At 35.7% G+C, this 27,358-nt stretch overlaps 3 protein-coding genes across 5 annotated transcripts in view; all 3 read right to left on the reverse strand.

The window, feature by feature from the left end:
- Positions 1–8,759, reverse strand: part of ncam3 (neural cell adhesion molecule 3) — a 27,408-nt gene extending 18,649 nt beyond the window's left edge. The window contains exon 1 of the mRNA XM_016240258.1: positions 8,648–8,759. The gene's annotated coding sequence lies outside the window, so the exon portion shown is untranslated. The remainder of the gene's footprint in view (positions 1–8,647) is intronic.
- Positions 2,719–27,358, reverse strand: tmem147 (transmembrane protein 147). 3 transcript variants are annotated; one of them, XR_001605340.1, is made up of 9 exons: positions 27,275–27,358; positions 26,795–26,907; positions 26,303–26,372; positions 26,139–26,204; positions 22,404–22,540; positions 22,151–22,235; positions 21,744–21,865; positions 19,975–20,485; positions 2,719–2,741 (listed from the first exon to the last, which is right to left on the reverse strand). XR_001605340.1 is itself a non-coding variant. In XM_016240256.1 (8 exons), the coding sequence occupies exons 2-8, from the start codon at positions 26,869–26,871 to the stop codon at positions 20,365–20,367; spliced, it is 678 nt and encodes a 225-aa protein (XP_016095742.1). In that variant the 5' UTR covers positions 26,872–26,907; positions 27,275–27,358; the 3' UTR covers positions 19,791–20,364. The 3 variants fall into 3 exon arrangements, 2 of the variants coding, with proteins under 2 accessions (XP_016095742.1, XP_016095743.1); XM_016240256.1 differs by lacking the exon at positions 2,719–2,741 and having other exon boundaries at positions 19,791–20,485; XM_016240257.1 differs by lacking the exon at positions 2,719–2,741 and having other exon boundaries at positions 19,791–20,485; positions 27,264–27,325.
- On the reverse strand, positions 12,627–17,203 carry LOC107556976 (sulfotransferase family cytosolic 2B member 1-like). Its single transcript, XM_016240255.1, has 6 exons — positions 16,978–17,203; positions 16,313–16,521; positions 13,969–14,095; positions 13,615–13,709; positions 13,340–13,520; positions 12,627–13,233 (listed from the first exon to the last, which is right to left on the reverse strand). Exons 1-6 carry the CDS (start codon positions 17,114–17,116, stop codon positions 13,118–13,120), a joined length of 867 nt encoding a protein of 288 aa, XP_016095741.1. The 5' UTR covers positions 17,117–17,203; the 3' UTR covers positions 12,627–13,117.

Genomic DNA, 27,358 nt, shown 5'->3' on the forward strand with positions numbered 1-27,358 from the left:
ATATATATATATATATATATATATATATATATATATATATATATATATATATATATATATATATGTATATATATGTATGAATATATACACTCACACACACACACACACATACATACATTTTTTTAAATAAAAGAACATTTATTAAATATTAAGTTTTATTTACAAGAACATTTAGAAAACCAAGGTATCAGAATTAAACTTGTGTTGGCTTGACAAAGCATTGCATGCATGTTTAAGAAAGTTGACAATGACAGTCAGAGAAAGCAATATTTATTATAAAGCATTGTAATATAAAAGTTCAGGCCAGATTTTTTGGTTGTACAAAATAAATTAGATAATTAAAAATGATTAAATCATTGATATTATGTTATATTGATAGTTTGATAAATAAAACTAACGCTGACAAAGTTACAGAGCTTCGGATGGTGTACATTAGCAACACAAAGGTCATGGAATGATCCAGGTAACACATGATAAGTTTCCCTGAACTGACAGAAGAAACGTTATGGTCAAGGTCAACATGACTGATAAGTGACAAGTTTACTGCCTGCTATTCTCACTCTCTGATAAGTTTTCAAGGCCAGAACAAATGCCAAATCAGTCAGAATACTCTCTAAATATTGACATGAAATTTCCACTTTACTGACGTGAATAGAACTATGTCTAATTCTCTGTCTTCCTGTAAGCATAAGCATCTTCAAATACTTCAATTACTCTGTGACCTATATAAGAAGTTTCATAATGCTCCACTGTGGAGCATGTCTGCTTTTTGGCAGTGATTGAGCACAATCTAACTGGGTTTATCTGGTGGCAATGGTTTATTTAACTGGAAATAAAGTGAAAACATCATCAGTCACAGCACAGAGCAGTCGAGCATGCAGAAGCTATGATGCAAGACCTTATCTTCAAAGCCAAAGGTAGAGAAAGCTGAATTTATTTTAAGACTTTATCTTTCGAAATAAAAAGCCTCATCCCCTGAGTGTGAACATCCTGGAAATAGGCCGTTTTGGGATCCAAAATAAAGTAGCAGTTAGAATCCAAATTGCTTCACAATAGTAATTTTGGTGGGAAGATTATCAGTGAATAACATAGTTTTAGTAAGTTTTTCATACTACACTCCAAAAAAAAAAAAAAAGTAAAAATAGGGAAATTAAGGAATGTTCCATATTGATTTTATTTACAGGTGCTTTACCTATATTTAGATTTTTTTGCACTGCATTTTGTCGTGTTTTAGAGTTAATGGAAATGTCCATAAAATTAATGGATAATGTCAGAAAATTAGCAATACATTTTCCGTTTGTTTGTTTGTTTATTTAAGCTATTATTTTGTGGCTTTAGATGATTTGGAATATCATAAATCATATATAATAGTCATAAAATGATTGTAATTTCAACAGTAAAAGACTGTAAAAATGCTACGGTAAAAACCTTCATATTGGTTAACAGTAATTTCCATTAGTAAAAAAAATCTAATTGGACATTTCTTGTGATTTTACAGTAAAAAAACGTTAAATTTACTATTTTTTAAGTAAAAAAAGAACAAGTCAACTTGTAGTGGAAAAAACATAAATTGACATTTCCAGAATTTCCTGTGTGATATTGGATGGTTTTCCATTTAAATAACTTTTTCTTATCAAGTCACGTCAAGTCAAGTCTGCTTTATTGTCAATTCTTCCACATGCACATACACATACACACAGAGAATTGAAATTGCTTTACTCTCAGACCCTTGGTGGATACAGATAACATTAACAGTAGAACATAAATACAGATATACAGATTAAATATAAAATACAACTATACAAATAAGGTAAAATGTAAAAAAATATATACATAAAGCAGCACAAGGTACATGGCAGATAGAGTGCAAACCAGTGAAGTAGACAACAGTGCAGATATAATGATTTGTAGTGCAAAAGAGCTTATTTAGACTGATTAAAGTGACAGTGTGTGTGTGTATTAGGGAGGGGGGAGTGGGAGAGTCCGTCAGAAGGTCAGAGTTCAGTGGTGCGTGGGGCAAAAGAGAGGTGGGGGGGCAAGGTCGGGAGGGAGTTCAGCTTCCTGACAGCCTGATGGATGAAGCTGTCCTTCAGTCTGCTGGTCCTGGCCTGGAGACTCCGCAGTCTCCTCCCTGATGCCAGCAGACTAAAGAAGCTGTGTGTTGGGTGGGTGGGATCACCTGGAATGCAGAGGGCTTTGCGGGTGAGACGGGTGTTGTAAATGTCCTGGAGGGAGGGGAAAGAGGCACCAACGATCTTCTCAGCTGCTCTCACTATGCGTTGAAGTGTACGCTGCTGTGCTTTCTTGGCCAGTGCTGTGGTGTTCTCAGCCCAGGAGAGATCCTCTGTGATGTGCACACCCAGGAACTTGGTGCTGCTCACCCTCTCCACAGTCACACTATTGACGGACAGAGGAGCATGCTGAGTGCGCACTCTCCTGAAGTCAACAACAATCTCCTTCGTCTTCTCCACATTCAGAGAGAGATTGTGTCACTGCACCACCCGGCCAGGCGGCTCACCTCGCTCCTGTAGTTTGTCTCATCTCTGTTGCTAATGAGACCCACTACAGTCGTGTCATCCGCAAACTTAATGAAGAGGTTGGAGTTGTGTGACGGTGTGCAGTTTATGTTACATCTTATGTTGTTAAATGAATGTTTCTGGCATTATTTTAATGAGCTCTTATCTATTATCTATGTAACTTTAATCAGTACCATCATTTTGTGTGTGTGTGTGTGTGTGTTTCTCAGTGTATTATAAAGGGTAACAGGTAAGCCACTTTAGTTCAGGGACCAATTCTCACTATTAACTTGTTTATTTGCATGCATATTACTAGCATATTTTATGTTCAGTGGTATAAAACACAGAGTATTAGAGCCTTATTCTGCTCAACCATATTTTAGATTCTTTAATCTCACCCCAAACCTACACTTAACAACTACCTTACTAACTACTAATAAGCAACAAATTAGGAGTTTATGGAGACAAAAGTTGTAGTTAATAGTTAGTTAATAGTGAGAATTGAACCTTAAAATAAAGTGTGAGCAAGGAACAAAACCGATATCAGTTATTGAAATATATGTTTTTGTCTGTTTGTTTGTTTTTTACTGTAAAGGTAAGTTCAAACCATAAAACCTAAAATGTTGCTACCATAATTTTTCCGGCAACCACAGCTGACATTGTTTTACCAGAAATTTCACAGATTTTTACATTGTTAGTACCACTTTTATGGTGTTTTTTTTGTTGTTCTTTTTGGTCCTCAGATTCGGAGCACTTTACACTTCTGAACTTATTTCTGTGATGTAAAACTTAAAAGAATAGCACTCATAATAAAAAAAAATTGTGGCATCATTAACTCAAAAAGAACAGCATGGACATTCTTCAAAACTTCTCCTTTGTGTTCTACGGGAGAGAAAAGTTTGAAATGGCACGAGGGTGTGTAAATGATGACAAAAATGTTCCTTTTTGAGGTGCACTACCCTTTAAAACTGTACACTGATGAGATGAATAGTAGCCTAAAGATTCAAACATATGTACAGTACATTTGTTTAAAGTTGGCACTGAAGCACTTCTAAACTTAACTAAAGGATATCTATAAAGAATACACTTTGTAGTTCAAAATAGACAAGGCAGCTATATATAGTTTCCTAGTATGTGTATTAGAGGAAGGAAGGTAAGAGATGACTTACTACAGCGTATTTATGACGTACAGTGGACAGTCAAGGACAAAATATCTGGCTTGAAACTGGGAGCACAAAAGGTCACTGTAAACTTCAACTTTCACAATGATAGAAATAGTTTATAATATTTCCCAATATGACTTTAAATTAAACAAACACAAAAAGGAAAGACAATTTTTAATGTTACAGCTCTTTGTTGAATGTACTTTATCAACACGGCATTTGTAAGACTAAAGTTTATGTTTTTAGAATAAAGCAATTGTTCCTCTGACGTCTGTGTCGCTGCAGCTGCTCGTCTCTGCCATGTGTTGAAGTTTTTATATTTGTGTATGAGCATTAGTGCGTAGTCAAAACAAAGGTGGAGTGTCCATCTGATTTAATATAAAGCCTTGTCTTATCACTCACGTGAAGATAATCATTCAGACAATAGCAGGAAGACAACAGCATTTCAGCATTAGTAAATAAAAGCACACAAATAAATACGAACAGGACTAATGAATGCCGCAGAAGAGTAAATACAGAGCTAACAATAAGATGTAGCAGACTGGTTGTGATGTTGCCAATAATAGCTCAGAGTCTGTATTATTAATGTTGGCAGTAATGTGATGCAAATAGGCAACTTGTATAGTTTCTGAGGGGGCACGTCTCCAGTATTTTTATATTTTGTTTTCACTTTAATTGTAGTAAAATTGTAGTCATTTAGTTGTGTGTTTTCGTGATTTTAATTAATTTTTTAATGTCTATAAAAAAAAAAAATTTAAATATAAAACATTTTTTATCATGATGTCCTCATAAAATATCACATAGCATAAAATATATCCCCCCCCCCCCCCCCCCAAAAAAAAAAAAAAAAACAAAACAAAATCCTGTTTGTTTCTTATACAACCAAAATTATATTTAAAGTATCAATTGGAGGCACATTTATATCAGGTTTAATTTACTCTATGAGAATTTGGTTAGAAATTCAACAAACATTTACACACAAGTTGACTGTGACTTTTGGCAACTAAACTGGCAACTGTCACATATTATTATTATTATTATTATTTGTTTAGTCTAAAAAGGGGAGTCTTGGTTTAACTTTAACCCTTTGATGCATGCATAAATGTAATAATTTCTCTCTTAAAAACGTATAAACAGTCTAAAGGACTCCAAAAATTGATGTAATGACTTTTAGGAGCTTCTGATTAGCCATTTGTCATAATTAGGTTTACTGGGAGTCCAATTATGTAAGTAGTGTTAATTTTGTCAGCTATTTTCATTTTAGTCTTAATTTTAGTCCCGGGCTAAAATGTCCTTGTTAGATTTTATCATATTTAGTCAACCTTATCCTATTTAGTTTTAGTCCAGTTTTAGTTGACTAGAAGTCTCAACATTTTTGTCTAGTTTTAGTCCAAGAAAATCTAAAGTATTTTAGTCTAGTTTTAGTCAATGAAAACTTGACATTTTAGCAATAAGATTATTATTAATTAACCATACAGCAGTATTAATTTTGGCAGCCATTTTTAATTTAGTCTTAGTCTGACTCAAATGTACATTTTAGTTATCCTATGTAGACAAACTTGTCCTGTTTTTGTTTATTCAATGAAATGTATGAGCATTTTAGTCAGGTTTTTTAATCAATGAAATATTAGTCACATTTTCGTCATTCTGTATAATGGTTAAACTGATAAAAAAAATATATATATATGTATTTTATTTTCAAAATTATAATCGTAATTATTGTTGTGATTTGAGAAATTTACTTTTACATTTCAGGTATTGCACTTTCTCCAGTAAGCACAAAGCAGCAGAATGTGGACTCATACATGGTGTATTTTACCTCATCTAGTGTACTGATTTATTATAGGCTTTTTATTATGTAAATCAACACTAAATACTTGCAATCTCTCTCTGTCTACATTATGAAAACGGCTCAAACAAACGAAAAATATATCTGTGAAATTCCTAGTATTTCCACCAATTCCATAAGTGCAATAGTCTATTTCTCTATTAAAACAACAGCGATTGAGTAAGTGTATTTATTCAGCGATCACAATCGCAAACAATATAGTGAGATATCATGACAGAACACTGACCGGCTGAGTGATGCTTTCATTTAGATCGCAAAACTCCAGCTTGTTTGTTTTTCAGATCATGCCGAGTTCACACTGCACGATTTTAGCCCAATTTTTCAATCGCTGACAAATGCCCGAAATCGGAGGCAAATCGGTGCTCGATCACGCGAGTGACAATCCCACAGTGTGAATTATCCAAGACGCGATCTGAGGGAATCGCCGACACGTCGCAGACGCCTGTGAAATATTTGGCATGCTAAATATCTGGAGCTGTCGGCGATTCACAATCACGCAGTGTGCAATGATTTCTGACTGAAAACTACATCGGCGATGACCTACAGCCAATGAGAGACCAAGATACAGGGCAGAGGGAAGTTTGGGGAGTTATAGACCAGAATATCAGTATTTTAATAGATATATGAACAATTATATCATACAGAAACAAGCACAAACATTTGCTTGACCAGCCACAACATCAGCATAACAGTTACTGCAAAATTATTTACCTCCAACTCTCTTTGCAGAACACCCAATCCCTGTTCCCTGCATCTCCCTCCTGCATAATCGGTTTTTCTTTTTCTCCCTTTTCTCCAATTTGCGGGCTATATATATATATATATTTTTAATAATTCCAGTCTCGCTCGAGAACTCTGGTCTGACGCACGCGGGTTCTCCAAGAGAGTGAAAACCAATGTATAAATGTCAATGTGCAGATAAATGTATCCACTCTGGGACCCGGTTTCAAAAAATATCGGTTTCACTCTCCGAAAATGCCAGATCCATGTGGACGAAATGCCTATACGATACAAAATTTATGCAAAAGAAATGTGCAGGTTTGTGAAAAACTACGTTTGAACGCCTTTAGCCTGAGTTTGTCTAAACCTTTAGCCTCAGCTGTACTGTAACAAGTTACTGGATGATGAGTGAATATTTACACAACTTTACAAACATGACCTTTAGACAGGCCCGGCGCCAGGACACACGACTTGAAGGGGCGCAAAATACATTATTTGGGTAACAGTTTACAATAATTAACTAACACTTTAATACATTAACTAACATTAACTAATGGAACTTTATTGTAAAATGTTACAATTATTTGTTATTAAAGCATATACGTTCACAAAAACACTTAAATTAAACAGAAAAGCAAGCAGGTGCATGATTTGGCATGGCAGCCAATACAAATAATTAATAACGTTTCCTTTCCTAAATCCTGCGTTTGGACCAGGCTCGGTTGCAGAATCACATCACTTTGTGCTTCTGAAATTAGGCTATTATCTTTTTCTATATAGTGTAGTAGTTAGCTATCTCTGTGTCGTACGTGGCCGCTTGTCAAGCATGAAAAACACAGGTTTTATTTAAATTCTGAATATATTATTGTATACAGCATGGAAAGAGCGCTCCCTTTAAATTTATTAAAAACGGTCACTCATTCATCACAATCTCACAAAGTTATTTTAACCAATGAATGTGACCACACAATGAAACTTTTTTTAATGAAGTTACGAGCATGATAGAAACTCAGCACCCGACAAAAAGCGGTGAGTGCGTGGATTCCAACCTAAACGCATCTGATTGGCCATTGCGTTGTAGAAATCAACAAACATGTCTGTGATTGGCTACTTTGCTCCCCTCTGCGAAAATGCATTTTAAATTAATTTGACGCTTTCCAAAACAGAAGGGCAGATACACTGGATTGTTTGCCAAATCTATTTCGCTATGCTATTAATACGAAGAAAACAGATCCTAGACCAGGAGTTATGGGCAGCTTTTCCATCTAAAAGCAATCAGTTAGACTATTATACACGCAAAACTAAAGTCTGGCCATCCCCCTCGGTTTGGAGGGGGGGCACAGGGATGTCCGTGGGGGGGGGCCTAATTCTTAAAGTGCCTCTGAATCAAATTAAGTTCAAAGTCTGGAGTTATTAAACTTTCACCACACATCTGTGAAATACAAACACATTTGCTTGTCTTTGCAAGTGGTATATCAGTAAACCTGTGACCTGGTGAAAGTTCTCTGTGCTGCTACTGTGGACTTGCATTAGCCTTTATTTAAAAGAAAAACAAGGCTCAATTAAATACCCACAATGCAATGTTTCTTCAGAGGCCACCCACACTTCCAGGCAGAAAGATCTCAGAATAGCAAAGAAAAATAAACTTAATTGGCTCGATCAGGAAACTTACAGCACTACGACACATGCTGACCCAGATAACAACACATAAAAACAGATGTAAAGCTACCCTCGGTGAGTTTCTCTGTGCTTATTTGGAACATTCTTCTAAATTGGCAACTGACACGTTATTATTATTATTAATGAAAATAAAAAGCCTAAAAAAGTTTGTTTTGGGGGGAGTGACGTTAACCCTTTGATGCATGTATAAATGTAATAATTTCCTTTTTATAGAAGACTTATATTACCGTTCAAATGTTTTGGGTTGGTATGCACTTATTTGATCAAAAAATATAGTAAAAATAGCAATATTATGAAATATTATTATGATATAAAATAACTGTTTTCTATTTGAATGTATTTTAAAATGTAATTTAATCCTGTGATGTAAAGCTGAATTTTCAGCATCATTTCTCCAGTCTTCAGTGTCACATGATCCTTCAGAAATCCTTCTATTATGCTGCTTTGCTGCTCAAGAAACATTTAGTATTACTATCAATGTTGAAAACAGTTGTGCTGCTTCATATTTTTGTTGATTCATTTTTTTAAGGATTATTTGATGACTAGAAAGTTCAAAAGAACAGCTTTTGTTTAAAATAGTAATTTTTTGTTATATTATATTTGTGAAAACTGTCACTTTTGACACTTTTCTGTCATAATTTAATACATCCTGATTCCTGATGTACTAGATGTATGTAACGCACACTGAATTCAAAGGTCATCAGATTCACCATCCATACCTTGGAGCTTGGAGATACTTCAGGATTTCATACACGGCCCCTTCCTCATCTGGATATACACAACATCCACAATGGCTGCTCGTTCACGCAGACTTGAGCTTTACAACATTAGGAAAATTGTGAGTGAGTGAGCAGTTTTAAGTTTTGAAATAAATAATAATAATAATAATTTAAATTAAGAAAAAATTTTTTTTCAGAAATAGTTGAATTGGACCAGTTAGAGGAACCTTTGTAGACGCTAAAATACAGGTTTGATTTGTTTCTATATAACATATTTACGGTCACTATATAATCTCCACCCTTTCATTTGTGTCATTTGACCATTTTGATGACTTTACTATTATTCTAAAATGTGGGAAATCATAATAAAGAAAGTATAATAGATGAAAAGAAACAAGACTGACTGCTTATATAGAAATGTTCTGAAGCCATCTGTGATTTTTTTCCCCCTGTGTTTTTCAAGTAAATCTTCATTCAGCAGATTGGGAAGGATGAGAACAGAATGACAGAATAAAAGGAAATGAATCCCTTTGGATGATTGAATTACATGAGCACTGCCAGTTTATAACAGACGGCCCTCCCTTTCTTTATCTCTGCGTCCCTGGAGTGTCGACACTAGTCCAAATACAAGCTGACCCTTTGTTCTTGAGAGAGTTGAGAGAGACTGTCATCCACACCCATGGACACCCACCATGCCATGCTGGGTCTTCCAGGGACATCAGAGAGGAGACACTTTGATATATGTCTATTCTAGTGTCCATCCTGTCCTAATGATCTAAGCTGATCTTTTATCTGTGTCAGTCTGCACGGCGATGCACATGCATACTGCGACTGCAAGTACGCCAGCTGTCTAGTACAGACAATACGTGAGGATACATGGTTCCTCCGTCCAATCACGAAGCAATAATGTCAGCGGGCCTGACATCACATCCGCAGCATATACGCATGAAAAAAAATGCCATCAACATGCCTGGACGATGCCCACACTCACACGTGTGTCCCGCCCAAAGTGCCCCAATTACAGGAAATCACAGGAAGTTCATTAGCGTTATCAGTAAAGAGGGAGGCACCGAACCTCAGCACAGTCACGTACGGCAGAGGCCCTGGGGTGAAATGCCCTCAGAGCAGAAGACGTACGCTTTACCGGTTTAACATACACTGTTCAGCACGTACACAACAATGCAAGTGCAAACGTGAGCACTTCCAGATGTCAATGCCAGTTTACTTGCAGCCAATCTGGCAACCAATCACAAGTGCAGCAGGCTTCATTTGAATAATCTGGAAGGGAATGACATGGATGTGTTTGTTAACAATGAGGTCATTTCTGTGAAAAAGAATGTGTCTCAAGATGGCGATTTAAAATAAAGCAATAAGCCAGGTTACTACAGTACTACAGCACTACAGTGATAACTGTGGTAAAAACACAGCCTTGAGTGGACAATTGCTTTATATCAAATCAACATCTAAACCTAACCAATCAGTTGCACGAAAAATTGCCCCAATTACAGGAAATCACAGGAAGTTCATTAGCGTTATCAGTAAAGAGGGAGGCACCGAACCTCAGCACAGTCACGTACGGCAGAGGCCCTGGGGTGAAATGCCCTCAGAGCAGAAGACGTACGCTTTACCGGTTTAACATACACTGTTCAGCACGTACACAACAATGCAAGTGCAAACGTGAGCACTTCCAGATGTCAATGCCAGTTTACTTGCAGCCAATCTGGCAACCAATCACAAGTGCAGCAGGCTTCATTTGAATAATCTGGAAGGGAATGACATGGATGTGTTTGTTAACAATGAGGTCATTTCTGTGAAAAAGAATGTGTCTCAAGATGGCGATTTAAAATAAAGCAATAAGCCAGGTTACTACAGTACTACAGCACTACAGTGATAACTGTGGTAAAAACACAGCCTTGAGTGGACAATTGCTTTATATCAAATCAACATCTAAACCTAACCAATCAGTTGCACGAAAAAACACATTTATTCTTTTCTTATTTTTTACAGTAAACACAAAAATTTGAAATGATTAATGTGATCAACAGCCTTATTTCAGATCTTGGAAAGGGTTTAAACAATGTTTCTCATGCTTGTTCAATTAATCAAACCATTACTGCACACACACCTGTGGAACAGTCCTAAAGACAGTAACAGTTTACAGGCAGTGCGCAACACAAGTCACAGTTCCAATAGCTGACATTAAACAGGCCTTTCTACTGACTCATAGCAAATAGCAGAAAAAAGATGCCCAGGGTTCCTGATCACCTGCGTGAACATGCCATAGCCCTGCTGCAGGACTGCAGATCAGACCATAGCAATAAACTGCAATTCCTGTAATGTAAGAGGACTAAGACAGTCCTACAGGGAAACAGGAAGGACAGCTGAGTTACCTATCAGTTGCAAACCACATGTGTCCCCCAAACATGTTCAAGAACTTGCAAATGGTTTGCTAGAAAAGTGGAGAAAATCTCACAGCGAAAACTGGCAAATCATGTGCATTCCATGAGGATAAGATGCCCTGTAGTACTCAAAGCAGCTGGTGGATACACCTCATACTGACCCCCGCTCTGTTCAGGGACTCATGATTTCATTTCTGTGTTAAATGTCTATGAAACATGTACAAGGTAATACAAGTATTTACACAGGTTAAGAAATTTGATGGAAATAAAAGTAATTGAATGTGAGAGGACTTTTTTCACCCAGTTTATATATAAATGTGTGTGTGTGCATCACCGCCAAGCCACGTATTCAAACCGCAGAAACAGAGAACAACCCAAATGCCGTTGAACTTGGCCTTTGGGGAAAGAGCATTTGTTGTCTCAGCTCATAAAAATGCTCTGAATCGCACACACATATTTCACAGCTCATGAGACTTCTCAGATGTTTCCTTAAAGAATAAATCAATAAAATAAACACAAATTAGTTTGTTGAAATACTTAAAGGGTTAGTTCACCCCAAAATGAAAATTCTGTCATTAATTACTCACCCTCATGTCGTTCCAAACCCGTAAGGCCCTCTTTCATCTGCGGAACACAAAATAAGATGTTTTTGATGAAATCCCAGAGCTTTCTCACCCTGCATAGACAGCAATGCAATGGAAACGTTCAAGGCCCAGAAAGGGAGTAAGGACATTGTTAAAAATGTCCATGTGACATGGATCAACCGTAATGTTACAAAGCTACGAAAATACTTTTTTTGTGCAAAAAAAACAAAACGACTTTATTCAACAATTTCTTCTCTTCCACGTCAGTATTTGAGGGCGAGTAATTAATGACAGAATTTTCATTTTTGGGTGAACTATCCCTTTAAGAGTACTGAGTTATACAGTAAACTGAATGTAGTTAGTAGTTCAGATTATTTGCTCCAGACAGAGATTTATGACATTTGGTAAGAAACTAAAGTATCCTGTTCAATCCTTAGAAACAGATCCTTAGTTGAGATCTCTTCTAAAACTCTACAGAGGACACACAATTGTGACTGATCTTGTTTGCAATTTTTCTTTCCTACAGGGATAATGTAGCAATTTAAAGAATCGTTCACCCAAAAACTTTACTCACCTCCAGGCCGTCCAAGATGTAGATGAGTTTCTTCATCTGAACGGATTTGGATAAATTTAGCATCACATCACTTGCTCGCCAATGGATCCTCTGCAGTGAATGGGTGCCGTCAGAATGAGAGTCCAAACAGCTGATAAAAACACCACAAGTTCAAACTGTTGCTTCTGGCTAAAATATGAGTACTCTTTCCATAATTTTGCTTTCTCCAGTGGATTTTTGTGATGTATACATTTTCATCACAAATTTGATGAAGAAACAAACTTAGTTGAGTACATCTTCAGCATTTTGTCATTTTTGGGTGAACTACAGCATTCTTTTAAGGAAAGTCAAGAAACCTCACACAGAAATACACAGGGTGATTGTACTGTTTTTTTTAATGCATAAAACTTCATATAAACATAAACAGCTCATATTCATGATTTTTTGTTATATATTTATATGTAGGTATACTGAAATATTTCTTATGCTTAATGCAAAACCATGAGGAAATAGATGCTGGGTTACCCTGATTAGATAAATGAAAAATGATAGAAATTATATTTCACTGTGATAAAACATTATATTTTCAAGTAATATTTCACCGTCAAAAGCAGTCCTTCTCAAAAATACACCTCATCATTTTGTGATCACAAAATAATTAATTACATATTACTGTGCCTGAGCCTGCAACTTCCCTCAGTGACACAAAACTGATGTTGAATGTTGCATCCTCACTGTTATGTTGCAAAAACCCGAAACTGTCTTACACCTTAACGACTTATCATCTTCTTGAGCAATTCCAACATAGCTTCAGGACAGCAGAGGACGTTGCTGCAATACACTTGAATCAACACAACGTGAATTAAACAATCACATGTTCCATCTATGACTGTTTATTTTGATGTGCACCGAGATGTCAGGACAAGAGATTCACTCATTCCTCATCCCACGGGAATCTGATGTTACTTCCTTTCATTTCCTCTTGAATTACAGCTGTGAACTTGGCATCAAGCTCAGGGCTGAAGTGGTTCTTCCAATCTCCAGCGACACCTTTAAATAAGCAGAGGGGTTTCATTCAAGAACAAATATCATAATGTCCAAGTTTTCAATTCAATTCAAATAGCAGCTCTCAGCTGATGCTTTAAAACCTGGGTACCTTTTCTGAGGAAGTGTGACTTCTTGTTGTCCATAAAATCATCTGGCACCAGAGAGTAGTTTGACATTTTGTTTGTTTTCATATTTTTGAAAGTGCCATGATTGACCACACGATCCAGAGCCTCTGCGCTCAGCTCCCGACCAAGGAATTTTAAAATCCGACCCAGGACCTCACGAAGGTCCTACAATTGCAAGAACCTACATTTTATTACACTGGAAAGTTGCCGCCGCATGTGTCTTTCTGATATCTGAATGAGCAGCATCGTTTCACTTTACCTGAAGCATTTCTTCATAGGTGATGTACAGAATTCTGTCACCGAGCTCAGGGTTTCGCCAACTTTTCACATGGTCGGTCCACATTCCGAACACATCTGTGCAAGCAATTGCAAACTGATCATTTCAATATTTATATTTACACTCTCCATCTACACATATCATGTTTGTTGCATGTTTATTTTTAACTACAGGAATTAATCTGCTTTAATAGTGCTTTTAAAGCAGTTAAAAGGGTGTTTTGGGGCATGATGTAAAGTGGACCTTAATACGGCAGCAACATCAAACATACAAAAAGTAGTTATTTAGCATTTTTACTTGCCACGTGAATAGTGAAAAATGATTAAAATGTCTCACTTTTTCCTGACAGGAATTTGTCGGTGAATTCTTCAAATGTTCCTGGGTCTTCAAGGAACGTGACCATTTTATGAAAGTGGTACGATGAGACTATAACATCTTTAGGATTCCGAGCGACATAGATTACCTGGAGACGAAAAACAAGATAATACGATTAAACACTTTGTTTTGCTTCATTGAAAAAAAGAGACTAGTCTGGACATGCATTTTGATATGAGAAAACACAAGAAAATGCAAGGATATTACAATATTTACCAGTAATGAAGTACTGTATTGAGAATTCTAAAGTGAAATTAATGCAGGCAATGTCATTTTGTGCCATAACACACACACACACACACAAACACACAAACAAACACACACACATGAAAAAGAAAGGACACCCTATTGAATTCCATGGTTTTATGGACCATGGAGGCGATGTCATTTTGTGCCATAACACACACACACACAGACACAGGTTTGTTTTTGTGAAAAGTGGGGACATCCCATAGGCGTAATGGTTTTTCTACTGTACAGACCGTATATTCTATTGGTTCTATATTCAAGGGTGGCGAACGTCGGTCCTGGAGAGTGTAAGAAAATGCAAGGATATTACAATATTTACCAGTAATGAAGTACTGTATTGAGAATTCTACAGTGAAATTAATGCAGGCAATGTCATTTTGTGCCATAACACACACACACACACACAAACACACAAACAAACACACACACATGAAAAAGAAAGGACACCCTATTGAATTCCATGGTTTTATGGACCATGGAGGCGATGTCATTTTGTGCCATAACACACACACACACAGACACAGGTTTGTTTTTGTGAAAAGTGGGGACATCCCATAGGCGTAATGGTTTTTCTACTGTACAGACCGTATATTCTATTGGTTCTATATTCAAGGGTGGCGAACGTCGGTCCTGGAGAGCCGCAGCCCTGCAGAGTTTAGCTTCAACCCTAATCAAATACACCTGAGCAAGCTAATCAAGATCTGAAAGGTTACTAGAAAGCTACAGGCAGGTGAGTTTTAATTAGGGTTGGAGCTAAACTCTCCAGGACCGGAGTTCGCCACCCCTGCCCTACACCAACCCTACCCCTAAACCTACCCCTTACAGGAAACTTTGTGCTATTTCAGATTTTCAGTACACTCCATTCTGTGAGATTTATAAGCGTTTTGAAAAGTGGGGACATGGGGTAATGTCCTGAAATGTCCTTCTCCTTGTAATACCTATGTCATACCCTTGACATTATACAAATTCATGTCCTCATTTGTCACAAAAACACGCACACACACACACAGTCATATGAAAAAGAAAAAACACCTTATTGAATTCCATGGTTTTATGTATCAGGACATAATAAAAAAATTAATAATCTGGTCCTTGGCAGAGCTTAAAATTGGGAAAATAAAACCTCAGATGAACCACAACACATGACATATCACACCGTGTCATTATTTATTTAGCAAAAATAAAGCCAATATGGAAAAGCCATGTGTGAAACACTAAGGAAACCCTATGATTCAATTGCTTGCAGGTCAACTTTTCACAGCAATAACTTGAAGTAATAATTTTCTGGATGACTATATATCAGTCTCTCACATCATTCTGGAGGAATTTTGGCCCACTCTTCTTTTCAACGTTCCTCTGGTTTATTGAGGTTTGTGGGCATTTGTTTCAGTCAGAATGAGGTCTGGACTTTGACTAGGCTATTGTAACACCTTGATTATTTTCTTTTTCATCCATTCTGTTGTCTGTTGTAGAATTGCTGGTGATCATTGTCCTGTTGCATGACCCAATTTTGATCAAGCTTTAGCTGTTGGACGGATGGCCTCACATTTGACTCAAGCATACTGTGGTATATATATATATATATATATGACTAGTGATACATTTATGAACGGCGATGACCAACAGTATTTAAAAACTTAAAGTGACAACAAAAACTACTGCAGAATAAACCAGCAATTAATAAAATAAACAAACGACCACATAATTCATTTATGTCGTAGTGCATGCTGGGAAGTTAAGTGGCAACATCACATTACATTAAAATGCAAATATGCATCTGTCATTTATTTGTAATAGATCTACGACTGTAAAAATTACTGTAGAAATATATCTTGTAGCCACAAATAGACTGTTGAATACCTTTTTTCAACACTGATGAACCAGTCATTTCATTTGGGCAGTTTAACTGGCCTAACCTTTTTTTTTGGACAGCAGATATCAACACAGGTTAGTGAATGCAGAAAAACATATTGTTTCTTTCCCAGTTGTATGTCAAAAGTAAAACATTAACTCTACAGGCTATGTATTTGTATGACAGTTCTGTTGTTTTCTGTACCTTGGCCTTTGACTTGAAAAAGGAGGAAGGCATCAAATTATACTGCATGTGGGAGACAATGGCTCGTGGTGAAGGGAGTTTATCGAGGACCACTGGAGCTCGTGTTTCCTCCAGCCATGGAGCCCTGTCCCAGTTAGGGATGGTTTCCACGGACGACAGGTCTCCTCCATTCAGGAGCGGAGGAAGAATTTCCTGCATCCATGTGGTACCTAAAAACACAGGCAGAGATCAATGAGGATGCACTTCATGCATGAAAAAACAAAACATTTGCATTTGACTTACAATGCATAGAATAATGAACACATCCTTATGCAGAATGCATTAGCCAGTGAAGTTCAATAATAAAATGTAAATTAATTGATAGATATTCTATAAAACAAAATTGAGTGATTTGCAGTCTGAGGAAGATCAATATGCAGACACTTAGATTGCATTCATAACAGAGAAACAGCCAAGTAGTTCTGCATCGTTTAACTGCTCCACAATTTCTTTTTCAAACTGTACAATTCACATATGTGCATAAGAAAAGAAAACGTTGCAACATTTGCAAAGATTAAAGCTAGGCTATGAGGAAAATGTAGTGTAATAAGTATTTGCTTCCTGTGTTGCTTAATGCATGTGAGGAGAAATAAATTGTATGCATTGAAAACAAATAATGATCTTACCGGATTTTGGATAGGTAACAGCAAAGACATCGTCATCTTTGAATTGGAAATTCTGGAGGTATTTGAGACTTTCCTCTGAATGAATTACTTTAGGCAGCAGGATACCATGGTAAACCAGATTCAATTCACTGTCCGCCATTCTCTGTTGACCGGACTTTGAAAAACAAGGATGTTTTGTTCACTGTGTTCTGTGTGAATTGACTTGTGTTTGGAAGGTAGGAGAGAGAGAGAGAGAGAGAGAGAGAGTGACGGTGAGTATTCATTAAGCCAACCGGGAGCCGTATATCTGCTGCTGACATTCACGGGAGAGTTTGGGGCAAAGGTTACTTGGCACTTACAAAGGGATATTTTATTTGCAAAAAAAAAAACGCAAAAAAAACCTGAAAGGGATAGTTGCAAAGTCTTTTTTTAAGAATGAAAGAAATACTTTATGATTACTATATTCACAATATCTAGTGTACAAAAAAATTAATAAATAAACACCATGAGAAAAGTTTATAACCAAACCTCAATGAACAAATCAAGATAATCAAAGATGAAAAGACTGTTCAAAAGGGTTTGAAGAATATGACGGTGAGTATTCATTAAGCCAACCGGGAGCCATATATCTGCTGCTGACATTCACGGGAGAGTTTGGGGCAAAGGTTACTTGGCACTTACAAAGGGATATTTTATTTGCAAAAAAAAAACCGCAAAAAAAACCTGAAAGGGATAGTTGCAAAGTCTTTTTTTAAGAATGAAAGAAATACTTTATGATTACTATATTCACAATATCTAGTGTACAAAAAATAAATAAATAAACACCATGAGAAAAGTTTATAACCAAACCTCAATGAACAAATCAAGATAATCAAAGATGAAAAGACTGTTCAAAAGGGTTTGAAGAATAAAAAAAAGAAAGAATTTAAAATAAAGTTCAAAAGAAAGAATGAAACAGACTGTAAAAAAGACTGAAAACATTTGAAAGAAAAAAACAGTGTAACAAATCTCCAAAGAACAAAGGGAAAGAAAAAAACTTGAAATTTGAAATAAAATTCTATAGAGATTTTTAAAAAAGATAAACCATTTTTTTTTAAAACCTGCCCTGAGACATGAACACATGTGACACTAGAGCAAGGGTGCCCAACCTCGGTCCTGGAGGGTCCTGCAGAGTTTAGCTCCAACTTGCCTCAACACACCTGCTACAAAGTTTCTAGTATGCCTAGTAAGATCTTGATTAGCTACTTCAGGTGTGTTTAATTAGGGTTGGAGCTAAACTCTGCAGGACACTGGCCCTCCAGGACCGAGCTTGGGCACCCCTGCACTAGAGTTTTATTGCAGCTTGATTGTTTATCAGCAGCATCGGGAGTCAGCCATCTGATAAAGACAGTCTCTGCATGTCATATAATACATATGTGAGAGAGTGACCCATAATCCAAGAGTGAAAATCCACTCGGCTCTTTATTCAATTCTGTTCACAAATTTTGCTCATGTGTGCTTATGGAGAGGGAAAACAATGCTCTTTGATTTAAAATCTGTAGGGCTGGTTTGTAATTACACAATCGTTATCGCTGCATGTAAACGTGATAGCTTGATAGATAGTTAATAAGAAAGGGGAAAAGTTATCACAGTGACTTTTCTATGAGGGCAAAATGAAGATAATGCAAGTTTAGATCTTATCAACTTGTTGATAATTGCAGCCAGGTATCGTTTTAAAGGCTTAGTTTAATGAACTGGCATGGCAACATTTCCGGAGGTTAAAATATAAAACCTTTTAGTCATATTTTAAAATCTGAAAACAGCCATATGTATAGGATATTTCTCTTTATTTAACTATAGAACTGAGTGGGTAATTATGCAGGGTTTCTACAGACATGAACAAGTTAAATTTAAGACTTTTAAAGACCTTTTTAATACCACCTTATATGAAATTTAAGACCTAAACCTGTAATGGAAATACACATTTTATTACATACATATATGTAATATTTAATGTGTTTAAATGAAAAAGAAAACAAAATATCATTGCTGTAATAAATTATATTTATTACTATATACAGTGTGTTTGGAATTATTTTTGTTGGCGAAATAGTGCAAAAACAGGCAATATGGTGTCTGAAACGTAAGTCTTCTTAATAAAACTTTGTTTATTGAACTGTTGTAAAAAAACTCAGTATTACATTTGTATATGATCATTTTTGGAGAAAAAAAGGCACTCTTCCGTGTGAAATTGATTAACTATAAGCGATATAAATATACACATTTTCTGCCCCCATGTCTTGAATTTGTGATCATTCTGAATGTATTTTAATAGACTGAATCATGCAGTGAAAGAGCGCGCTGTAAATGCGCACGCGCACTAGACTTCACGTAATGCGTGCACTCTGTAGGTGTTATGTTTTTTTGCATCGTGAGAATATTGAGCAAGATAGCTCACTTATCATGGCGTTACTTAACTATATCATGTTACACAAAATAATGCTCTTTAAAATAGCATCATATGACCCCTTTAAAATATTCTAGCGGTAATGTGACCAAAAATATTTAAGACCCATCGAATCCGGATTTAAGACATTTTAAGACTTTAAGTCCCCGCGGACACCCTGTTATGGTAAAAAAGTAGTTTTTCCACAAGATAAATATTGCCAACAGCATATACATTACTGATACACTTTATACTGGTTAATATGACAGTTTTAACTGTTTTATGAACACCACCAGCAGTTTTTTTTTTTGCAGATACATTGCATACAACTGCATACTACAATGTTTTTACTAACATGTTTTATATTTATTTATATTTCTTTTTTTGGAAAAATGAATTTACAATTCATCAAAACCCATAGTTAACCATTCATGTCCCTTACACTCCCAGCAGATTTATGAGTTTTAATGTGCCAGGAATGCGAAGCTTGGTTGGACTGGAATAGCAGTTGTTTCTTTACCAGAACAGATTTGGAGAAAATCTCCAGACAACTAGTTCCTAGATAGTTCCTTGTCAAGGAAGCATAACAAAACGTGTGTGTGTGTTTGTATATATGTGTATGTTTGGTTTTCTCATACATATTATATGCTAATTCAATTCTACCATACAAAAACTGCAAAAGAGTTTTGTCACATGTGGTCTTTTTTTAATAAATTAGTTTGTCGTTAAGAAGGTCTTTCTTGGAGTATGTTTCACCATAACTGGTTTCTCTCCCAAAACTGTCCCAAGTATTCCTTCATACTGAAATCAAATATTTATTTAGTTAATTGAATAAAGTATAAACACATGTTCACTAATAATAGTTATACTCTCACAGTCTCCAGATAAAAAAAAAAGTAACCAGCATTCAAAGTAGGAATGTGGATTTGCTCTTCAAATACTTGAAATGCCCCTTGAGTGGAGGCACTGTACAGTATAAGTGTTTAGTTGCTGTGAACGAGTGTGACGAATAGGAAGAGTGAACACAGGGAGATGGCACCAGTGAGCACGGCCTTCACTAGGAGAGCCGTCCAGCTGCCCAGGAGGAAAACATGAACAAACAGTCTGGAGGAGAGACACAAACATTGAAATAAACAGTTATGTGCAGTAAAAACTCAAAACAAAGAGCAAAAGATTTCTTTAAAAGGAGACAGTGATTTCATATAGAAAAGAATATTAACATATTACACTTATTTTTTTCTGCAGTTTATAGTGTGCATATATTATCATATCCGTAAAACACCCGGATGACCTACTACACAACACTAATACTGTAACCCACAATGCAATTTTCCTGCAAAACTGAAGTGGCATTCTACTGTATTAAATGTTTTATGCATTTCACTTTCTATTAAAAAAAAAGTAAGCAGTATACAGTGCATAGTATGCAATATTCAGTACGTAATAAGCTAGCGTTTAATTCCAAACACAGCCAGAAACTAAAGCAGCAATGGCAATAAAATCACACTTAAGGCAACAGTGCCATCTAGAGTACAGTCTGCATCAGTCCTAAAAAACAGCTCTAATGTATTAAACTGTACACTTATTACTGATAAATTAAATATAAAAAAGCCTCTAATTATTATACAAACTGAATATCTAACTGACTCTTTTGATTTACAAGTTAAATTAAATGATCAGTACTAGATTAATGTGGGTGATTTAAATGATACAGAAATGCTGTCCAATGTTGAAAATTACAGATAATTATTTTTATGTCCTAAAGAGTACTCCACACCGATCCGGGGGGGTTAATAAAGTCCTCCTGAAGCGATGCGATGCGTTTTTGTGAAAAACTTTGTAAACCCTAATCTCTAGCTTCCGCTGTCATACGTGTGTTCACGAGAAAGTGGCGTTCCAGTAGGAGGACGTAGGCATAGTGTAAGCTCCGGTGAGAAATGACGAACACGGAAGAGCAAAGGAGAGAGCAAAAACAAAACTCCGGTCACGAATTAGAAGTACAAAAGCTAGAGATTACAGTTTATAAAGTTTTAAATATGGATATTTTTCTCACACAAACGCATCAATTCGCTTCAGGAGGCCTTTATTAACCTCCCGGAGCCATGTGGAGCACTTTTTATGATGGATGGATGCATTTTATTGGACTTTCAAAATCTCAACGCCCATTCACTGCCATTATAAAGGCTTGGAAGAGCCAGGACATTTTTTTAAATATAAATTTGATTGTATTCATCTGAAAAAAGAAAGTCATATACACCTAGGATGGCTTGAGGGCGAGTAAATGATCGGGTAATTTTTATTTTTGGGTGAACTATCCCTTTAAGGCAGAATAAAGATAAACAAGTACGACTGTGATACTCACTCCATGAGAAAGCCCTTATAAACACACAACCCCAGCAGGATGGTAACAGGGAGTCGAAAGCTTTTGGGAAGGTCGTATCGAGTGAACATCCATACTACTGCTGCCATGGCAATATAATGTACCTATTATGATTACAAAATTCAGGTACAGGATAAAGTAACAGAAGTGAGTATATCGGACTTAAAAGTTGTGTCCCAATGACTATACATACATGCATACATACATATACAAACACACATACATATACATATATATATATACACAGTATATCACATTTAATATTACAATATTTCAAAATGATTAGTAGATAAGCTCTGTTATAGTGAAATAAATAAATACATCTGTGGTGCTGTTTTTTTATGCATAAAAGCACAAAAACTAAAGCACAAAGCAAGCACATATCTTACCAGACTGATGTTGGAATCAAAGCTCATTTGAATGTATTTCCAGTCAAACTCAATTCCACGAGCTCCCACCCATAACGGAATACATCTGTTTAGAATGAACAGACAACATGTTTATTACAGTACTGATCATTTCTCAAACTTGGACTCTAAAATTGCATAACCAAACCATACACGTTAATTTCTACTGGTTACTGGCAGTGAAAATCTGTCATGCCTGTGATTGACAGCATATCTCTCAGGATGATCAGAATACCTTGACATGATGAGTTCGGCCGTAGCCCAGCCCATAGCTGCCACCATGATCTTATATTCACCCTTCCCAGCATTCCTAGACATAACCAGATGAAGACCTAGAAGATCAGCAAAGTCCACTGTGGCCTTCATGAACTCCTGGGGTTAACAGGACATGAATGAATGAAGTTAACATGATTATTTGCACTGTAAGCACTGCTGAAATAATAATGTGTGAACAAGTTGTGAGCACAACGCCTTAAATTTATAGTTCACCCAAAAATATACATTTGCTGACAATGTTCTCCACTTCTTCATCCCAACAGATTTGGAGAAATTCAGCATCACAGCTCTTGCACACCAGTGGATCCTCTGCAGTGAATGGGTGCCGTAAGAATGAGAGTCCAAACAGCTGATTAAAAACATCACAATATTCCACAAGTAATCCATACGACTCAAGACCATCAGTTAACGTTTCGTGAAATGAAAAGCTGCATGTTTGGAAGAAACAAATCCATCAAGATGTTTTTAACTTTAAGCCATTTCTTCTGCCTAAAATACAAGTCCTCTATCCATAATATCACTTTCTCCAGTGCAAAGTTATCTCGTCTGAATCAGGAGAGAGATATACACATATCAAGCATCAATTACAAGTGAAAACAGTCCAAAACAGTTCTAAACAAATATGTTGGTAGATTTTGATGTGAGAGTACAACTGGTGATTAGGGATGTTCATTTTAACCGTTTAACCGGTTAACCGACCGTAAGAATTTTGACCGATTAATACAATCAGTTAAATGGTTTAAAAAGTCATTTAATTATTTATTTTTTCAGTAATTTATCAAAATATTGAAAAAGATTTTCTGCATTGTTAAAATACGCTACGCGTTTAAAAAAAATTTGTTTTTTTAGGGGGAATTTTTTATTTCATTCAGAAATAGGCCTAATGCCGACACAAAATGTTTACAAACATTATAATAAACAGTGTAAACATAGCTAGGCTATTTTAGTTCCCCTCACTCCACAACAAATCCTTTCAATTAACAGTATTTAGAAAAGAACAAGAATTACAAATATAAGAAGCTATAGCAATATAAACGACAAGCCAAAACAAATTCATTTAGGCTAAAGCGAAACTGAAACCAACTCAGTCTCTCATTCCACACAAAATCAAATGTTTCCGTATTCGCAATGTATTTGAATGACAAATTATTAGGGATGCACCGATACCACTTTTTCCAGTACTCACCCGATACCGATACTTTTATTTTTGTTACTTGCCGATACAGAGTACCTATACCGATATTTTTATTGCATTTGTACGTTTTTTAAATATTGGGTACAGAAACCAAAAGGATGTATATAATGTTAGTTGGTTAACTTAATTTATCAAATAGATACAGTCAAACCAGAATTTATTCAGACACCTTCAACATTTCTCACATTATCACAGTTTATTCACTATAGTTTAGAAAATGGTAATAAATATAACAAGAACTCAGAGTTAAACTGTGTCAGTACAAATTAATCTTGATAATGTTAGATAATTTTGATAGAAAGGTATGTAATAGATTACAATCAACCAAAAATAATTCAGACAGCTGTTAGTATGACAGTATTTACACAACTATCAATACTTTGTCGGGCAACCTTTAGCCTTAATGACAGCCTGTAGTCTCCTGGACATGCTGTCATCCAGGTTCACGCAAACCTGAACTTCAGTTTTTTTCCCAGACTCGGTCTGAATAATTTTTGGATTTGTATCAATTTTACTGGTAGTCCACTGTATGTACGACTCAAGACCATCAGTTAACGTTTCGTGAAATGAAAAGCTGCATGTTTGGAAGAAACAAATCCATCAAGATGTTTTTAACTTTAAGCCATTTCTTCTGCCTAAAATACAAGTCCTCTATCCATAATATCACTTTCTCCAGTGCAAAGTTATCTCGTCTGAATCAGGAGAGAGATATACACATATCAAGCATCAATTACAAGTGAAAACAGTCCAAAACAGTTCTAAACAAATATGTTGGTAGATTTTGATGTGAGAGTACAACTGGTGATTAGGGATGTTCATTTTAACCGTTTAACCGGTTAACCGACCGTAAGAATTTTGACCGATTAATACAATCAGTTAAATGGTTTAAAAAGTCATTTAATTATTTATTTTTTCAGTAATTTATCAAAATATTGAAAAAGATTTTCTGCATTGTTAAAATACGCTACGCGTTTAAAAAAAATTTGTTTTTTTAGGGGGAATTTTTTATTTCATTCAGAAATAGGCCTAATGCCGACACAAAATGTTTACAAACATTATAATAAACAGTGTAAACATAGCTAGGCTATTTTAGTTCCCCTCACTCCACAACAAATCCTTTCAATTAACAGTATTTAGAAAAGAACAAGAATTACAAATATAAGAAGCTATAGCAATATAAACGACAAGCCAAAACAAATTCATTTAGGCTAAAGCGAAACTGAAACCAACTCAGTCTCTCATTCCACACAAAATCAAATGTTTCCGTATTCGCCATGTATTTTAATTGCAAATTATTATTTATTATGTACTTCACTCGCGTTCCAATATCCACGTAAAACAATCTTTTGCATAACATCACGGCGGTGCGGTGATCACACTTAACGGCACAGATTTTACTACATATGTTTTACTAAATATTTTTCTTTCCCCATGTTTGACTGACTGTATTTTATTATGATAATGAACAGGCTGCATTTATTCCACCGGCGCAATCGCTTGAATTTTTTTCTTTCTAACAGTGGAAGAAACTACTCCTTTTAGTCCTAAAGATAATCGGAATTGTAAAAGGTTTGCCTTTATTAGTGTACAGTCACAATAAAAACAAATCTTTGTGCTTTTGTAAAATATGCCTAAAGAAAAATAGGATGTCACTTTCTGCTGTGTTTCCTTTCGCGCAGCACAAAAATGAACAGAAGCTCTGCATATAGGCTACTTGTTGCACAGTTTCTTTTTCATTTTCTTAATTATTCAAGTAAAAATATGTTTCTCGTATAGGCCTATTTATTAGTTATATAGGCTATAGGCTACCGCTGGCAGAAGCGCTGCAGGTGCGTAATGTGATATAATGACCATGTGAATCCTCGTGTTCTGTTGTATGCTGCTTTTTGCGCATGTAAAATTAATCCCCGGGAAACAAATATTAGTATTTTTTAACGGGTCACAGACACTTATTCTTTCTAATTTAATTCAATTCTAATTTAAAATAATCTTGTCGGTTAAAGGTTAACAATCGGTTAACGAGGAAAAATAACCGAAATGAACATCCCTACTGGTGATGGAAGCGTTATTACGCATTATGGACTCGTATTTTGGTTTAAAGTTAAAAAAATCTTAATGATGAACTCATTTCTTGCAGCTTTTTGCTTGCTTCACAAGACCTTAATTGATAGACTGGAGTCGTGTGGATTACTGTGATATTATTTTTATCAGCTGTTTTATCAACTCTCATTCTGACGGCACCCATTCACTGCAGAGGATCCATTGGTGAGCAAGTGACGTAATGCTACATTTCTCCAAATCTGTTCTGATGAAGAAACAAACTCATTTACACCTTGGATGGCCTGAGGCTGAGTATTCAGCCTCAGCTATTTTTATTTTATTTTTGAGTGAAATATTCCTTTTATTTGCCTTGTAATATTTCAAATCAAAAGTTATCTATATAAATGCATAATGAAAAGCTCAAAAATTAATAAAGACAGTGGCACATTCACAGCTCACCCCAACAAAATCATACACGCCAGCTGCCCCCTCCCAGGTGGGGAAAAATGTGGCAAGAAACAGCATCTGAAAGTGATATCACACATTTACAGAAAACCTCTCAACATTCTCTCTTATGTTAGAACGTTAGAAACATCTTTGTGAGGCCCAAAGGGTTCCCTCACCTTGCACAGCTGCACAAAGAGGTAGGTAGCACCTGCTTGGACACATCTCCAAAATGCATTATATTCAGATCTGGCAAAAAAAGAAGAAGATTGAAGAAGATAAAAACAGTAATCACAGCTAGAAAGAACATTTTTGTCTTTGTAGCATACACCATAAACGGATGAAAACTGTTGGATGATTATACAGTAAAAAATCAATCACAATAAAAATTAAATTTGAAACACGCGAGAAGAGTAAAACTAATTATGTATAAGATCAATTCTTTCCTGAACATGCCTCATATTATTGAACACATTATATTGGCATATGACTTAAGAAGATTATACTGTACACTGACATTCTTCAGCATATAAAACAAACATCACATCTTAAATAATACATACTGCAGCACCCACATTGAGCCAATAATATCTATACAATTCCATCGAATTTAGCTCGACATAACACTTCAAACAAAGTATGAAAAAAAAATGATGTAAATAAATACTTACAATCCACTACATTTGTATGCAATGAAATATGGGAAATAAGCCAAGGACAAACAGTTTCCGAAATGAAAAAGCGTCATAGTAGAACTTTAAGAGGGATTTATTCTCCTCAGATCCTGTTAATACAGAAAAATACCAGACATAACCTAAATCATGGTTAAATAAATATGTTTCATAAGTTGGATATATCGAAGATGACATATTAATTATTTTATATAGACCAATTTAAAGCTATAGCTATATTACATCGGTATAAATGTTGAGAGATAGATATATATATATATATATATTTGGTTTATTAAAACGTCAACGTGTTAAAACACCACATCTAATAACGCTACATCGGTATCAGACAGCGTGCTCAATTCGTGAGAAAATACTCGACATTTAATTATTATATAACGTATCATACAAGGCATTTGTTTCTGGAACTAATTTAATACCTCTACCGTTAATTACTTAAAAGACTTACTGTTTTCTTACCAACAAAATCGGGATTTTTGAATAACAGAAGCAGGTCACAAAATCCTCCGGCGCATCACTGTTAAATGTCCGAGCGGAACCGCT

The sequence above is a fragment of the Sinocyclocheilus grahami genome, unplaced genomic scaffold, assembly GCF_001515645.1.
Source record: "Sinocyclocheilus grahami isolate Dianchi unplaced genomic scaffold, SAMN03320097.WGS_v1.1 scaffold585.1, whole genome shotgun sequence".
In the NCBI taxonomy this organism is placed as follows: Eukaryota; Metazoa; Chordata; class Actinopteri; order Cypriniformes; family Cyprinidae; genus Sinocyclocheilus; species Sinocyclocheilus grahami.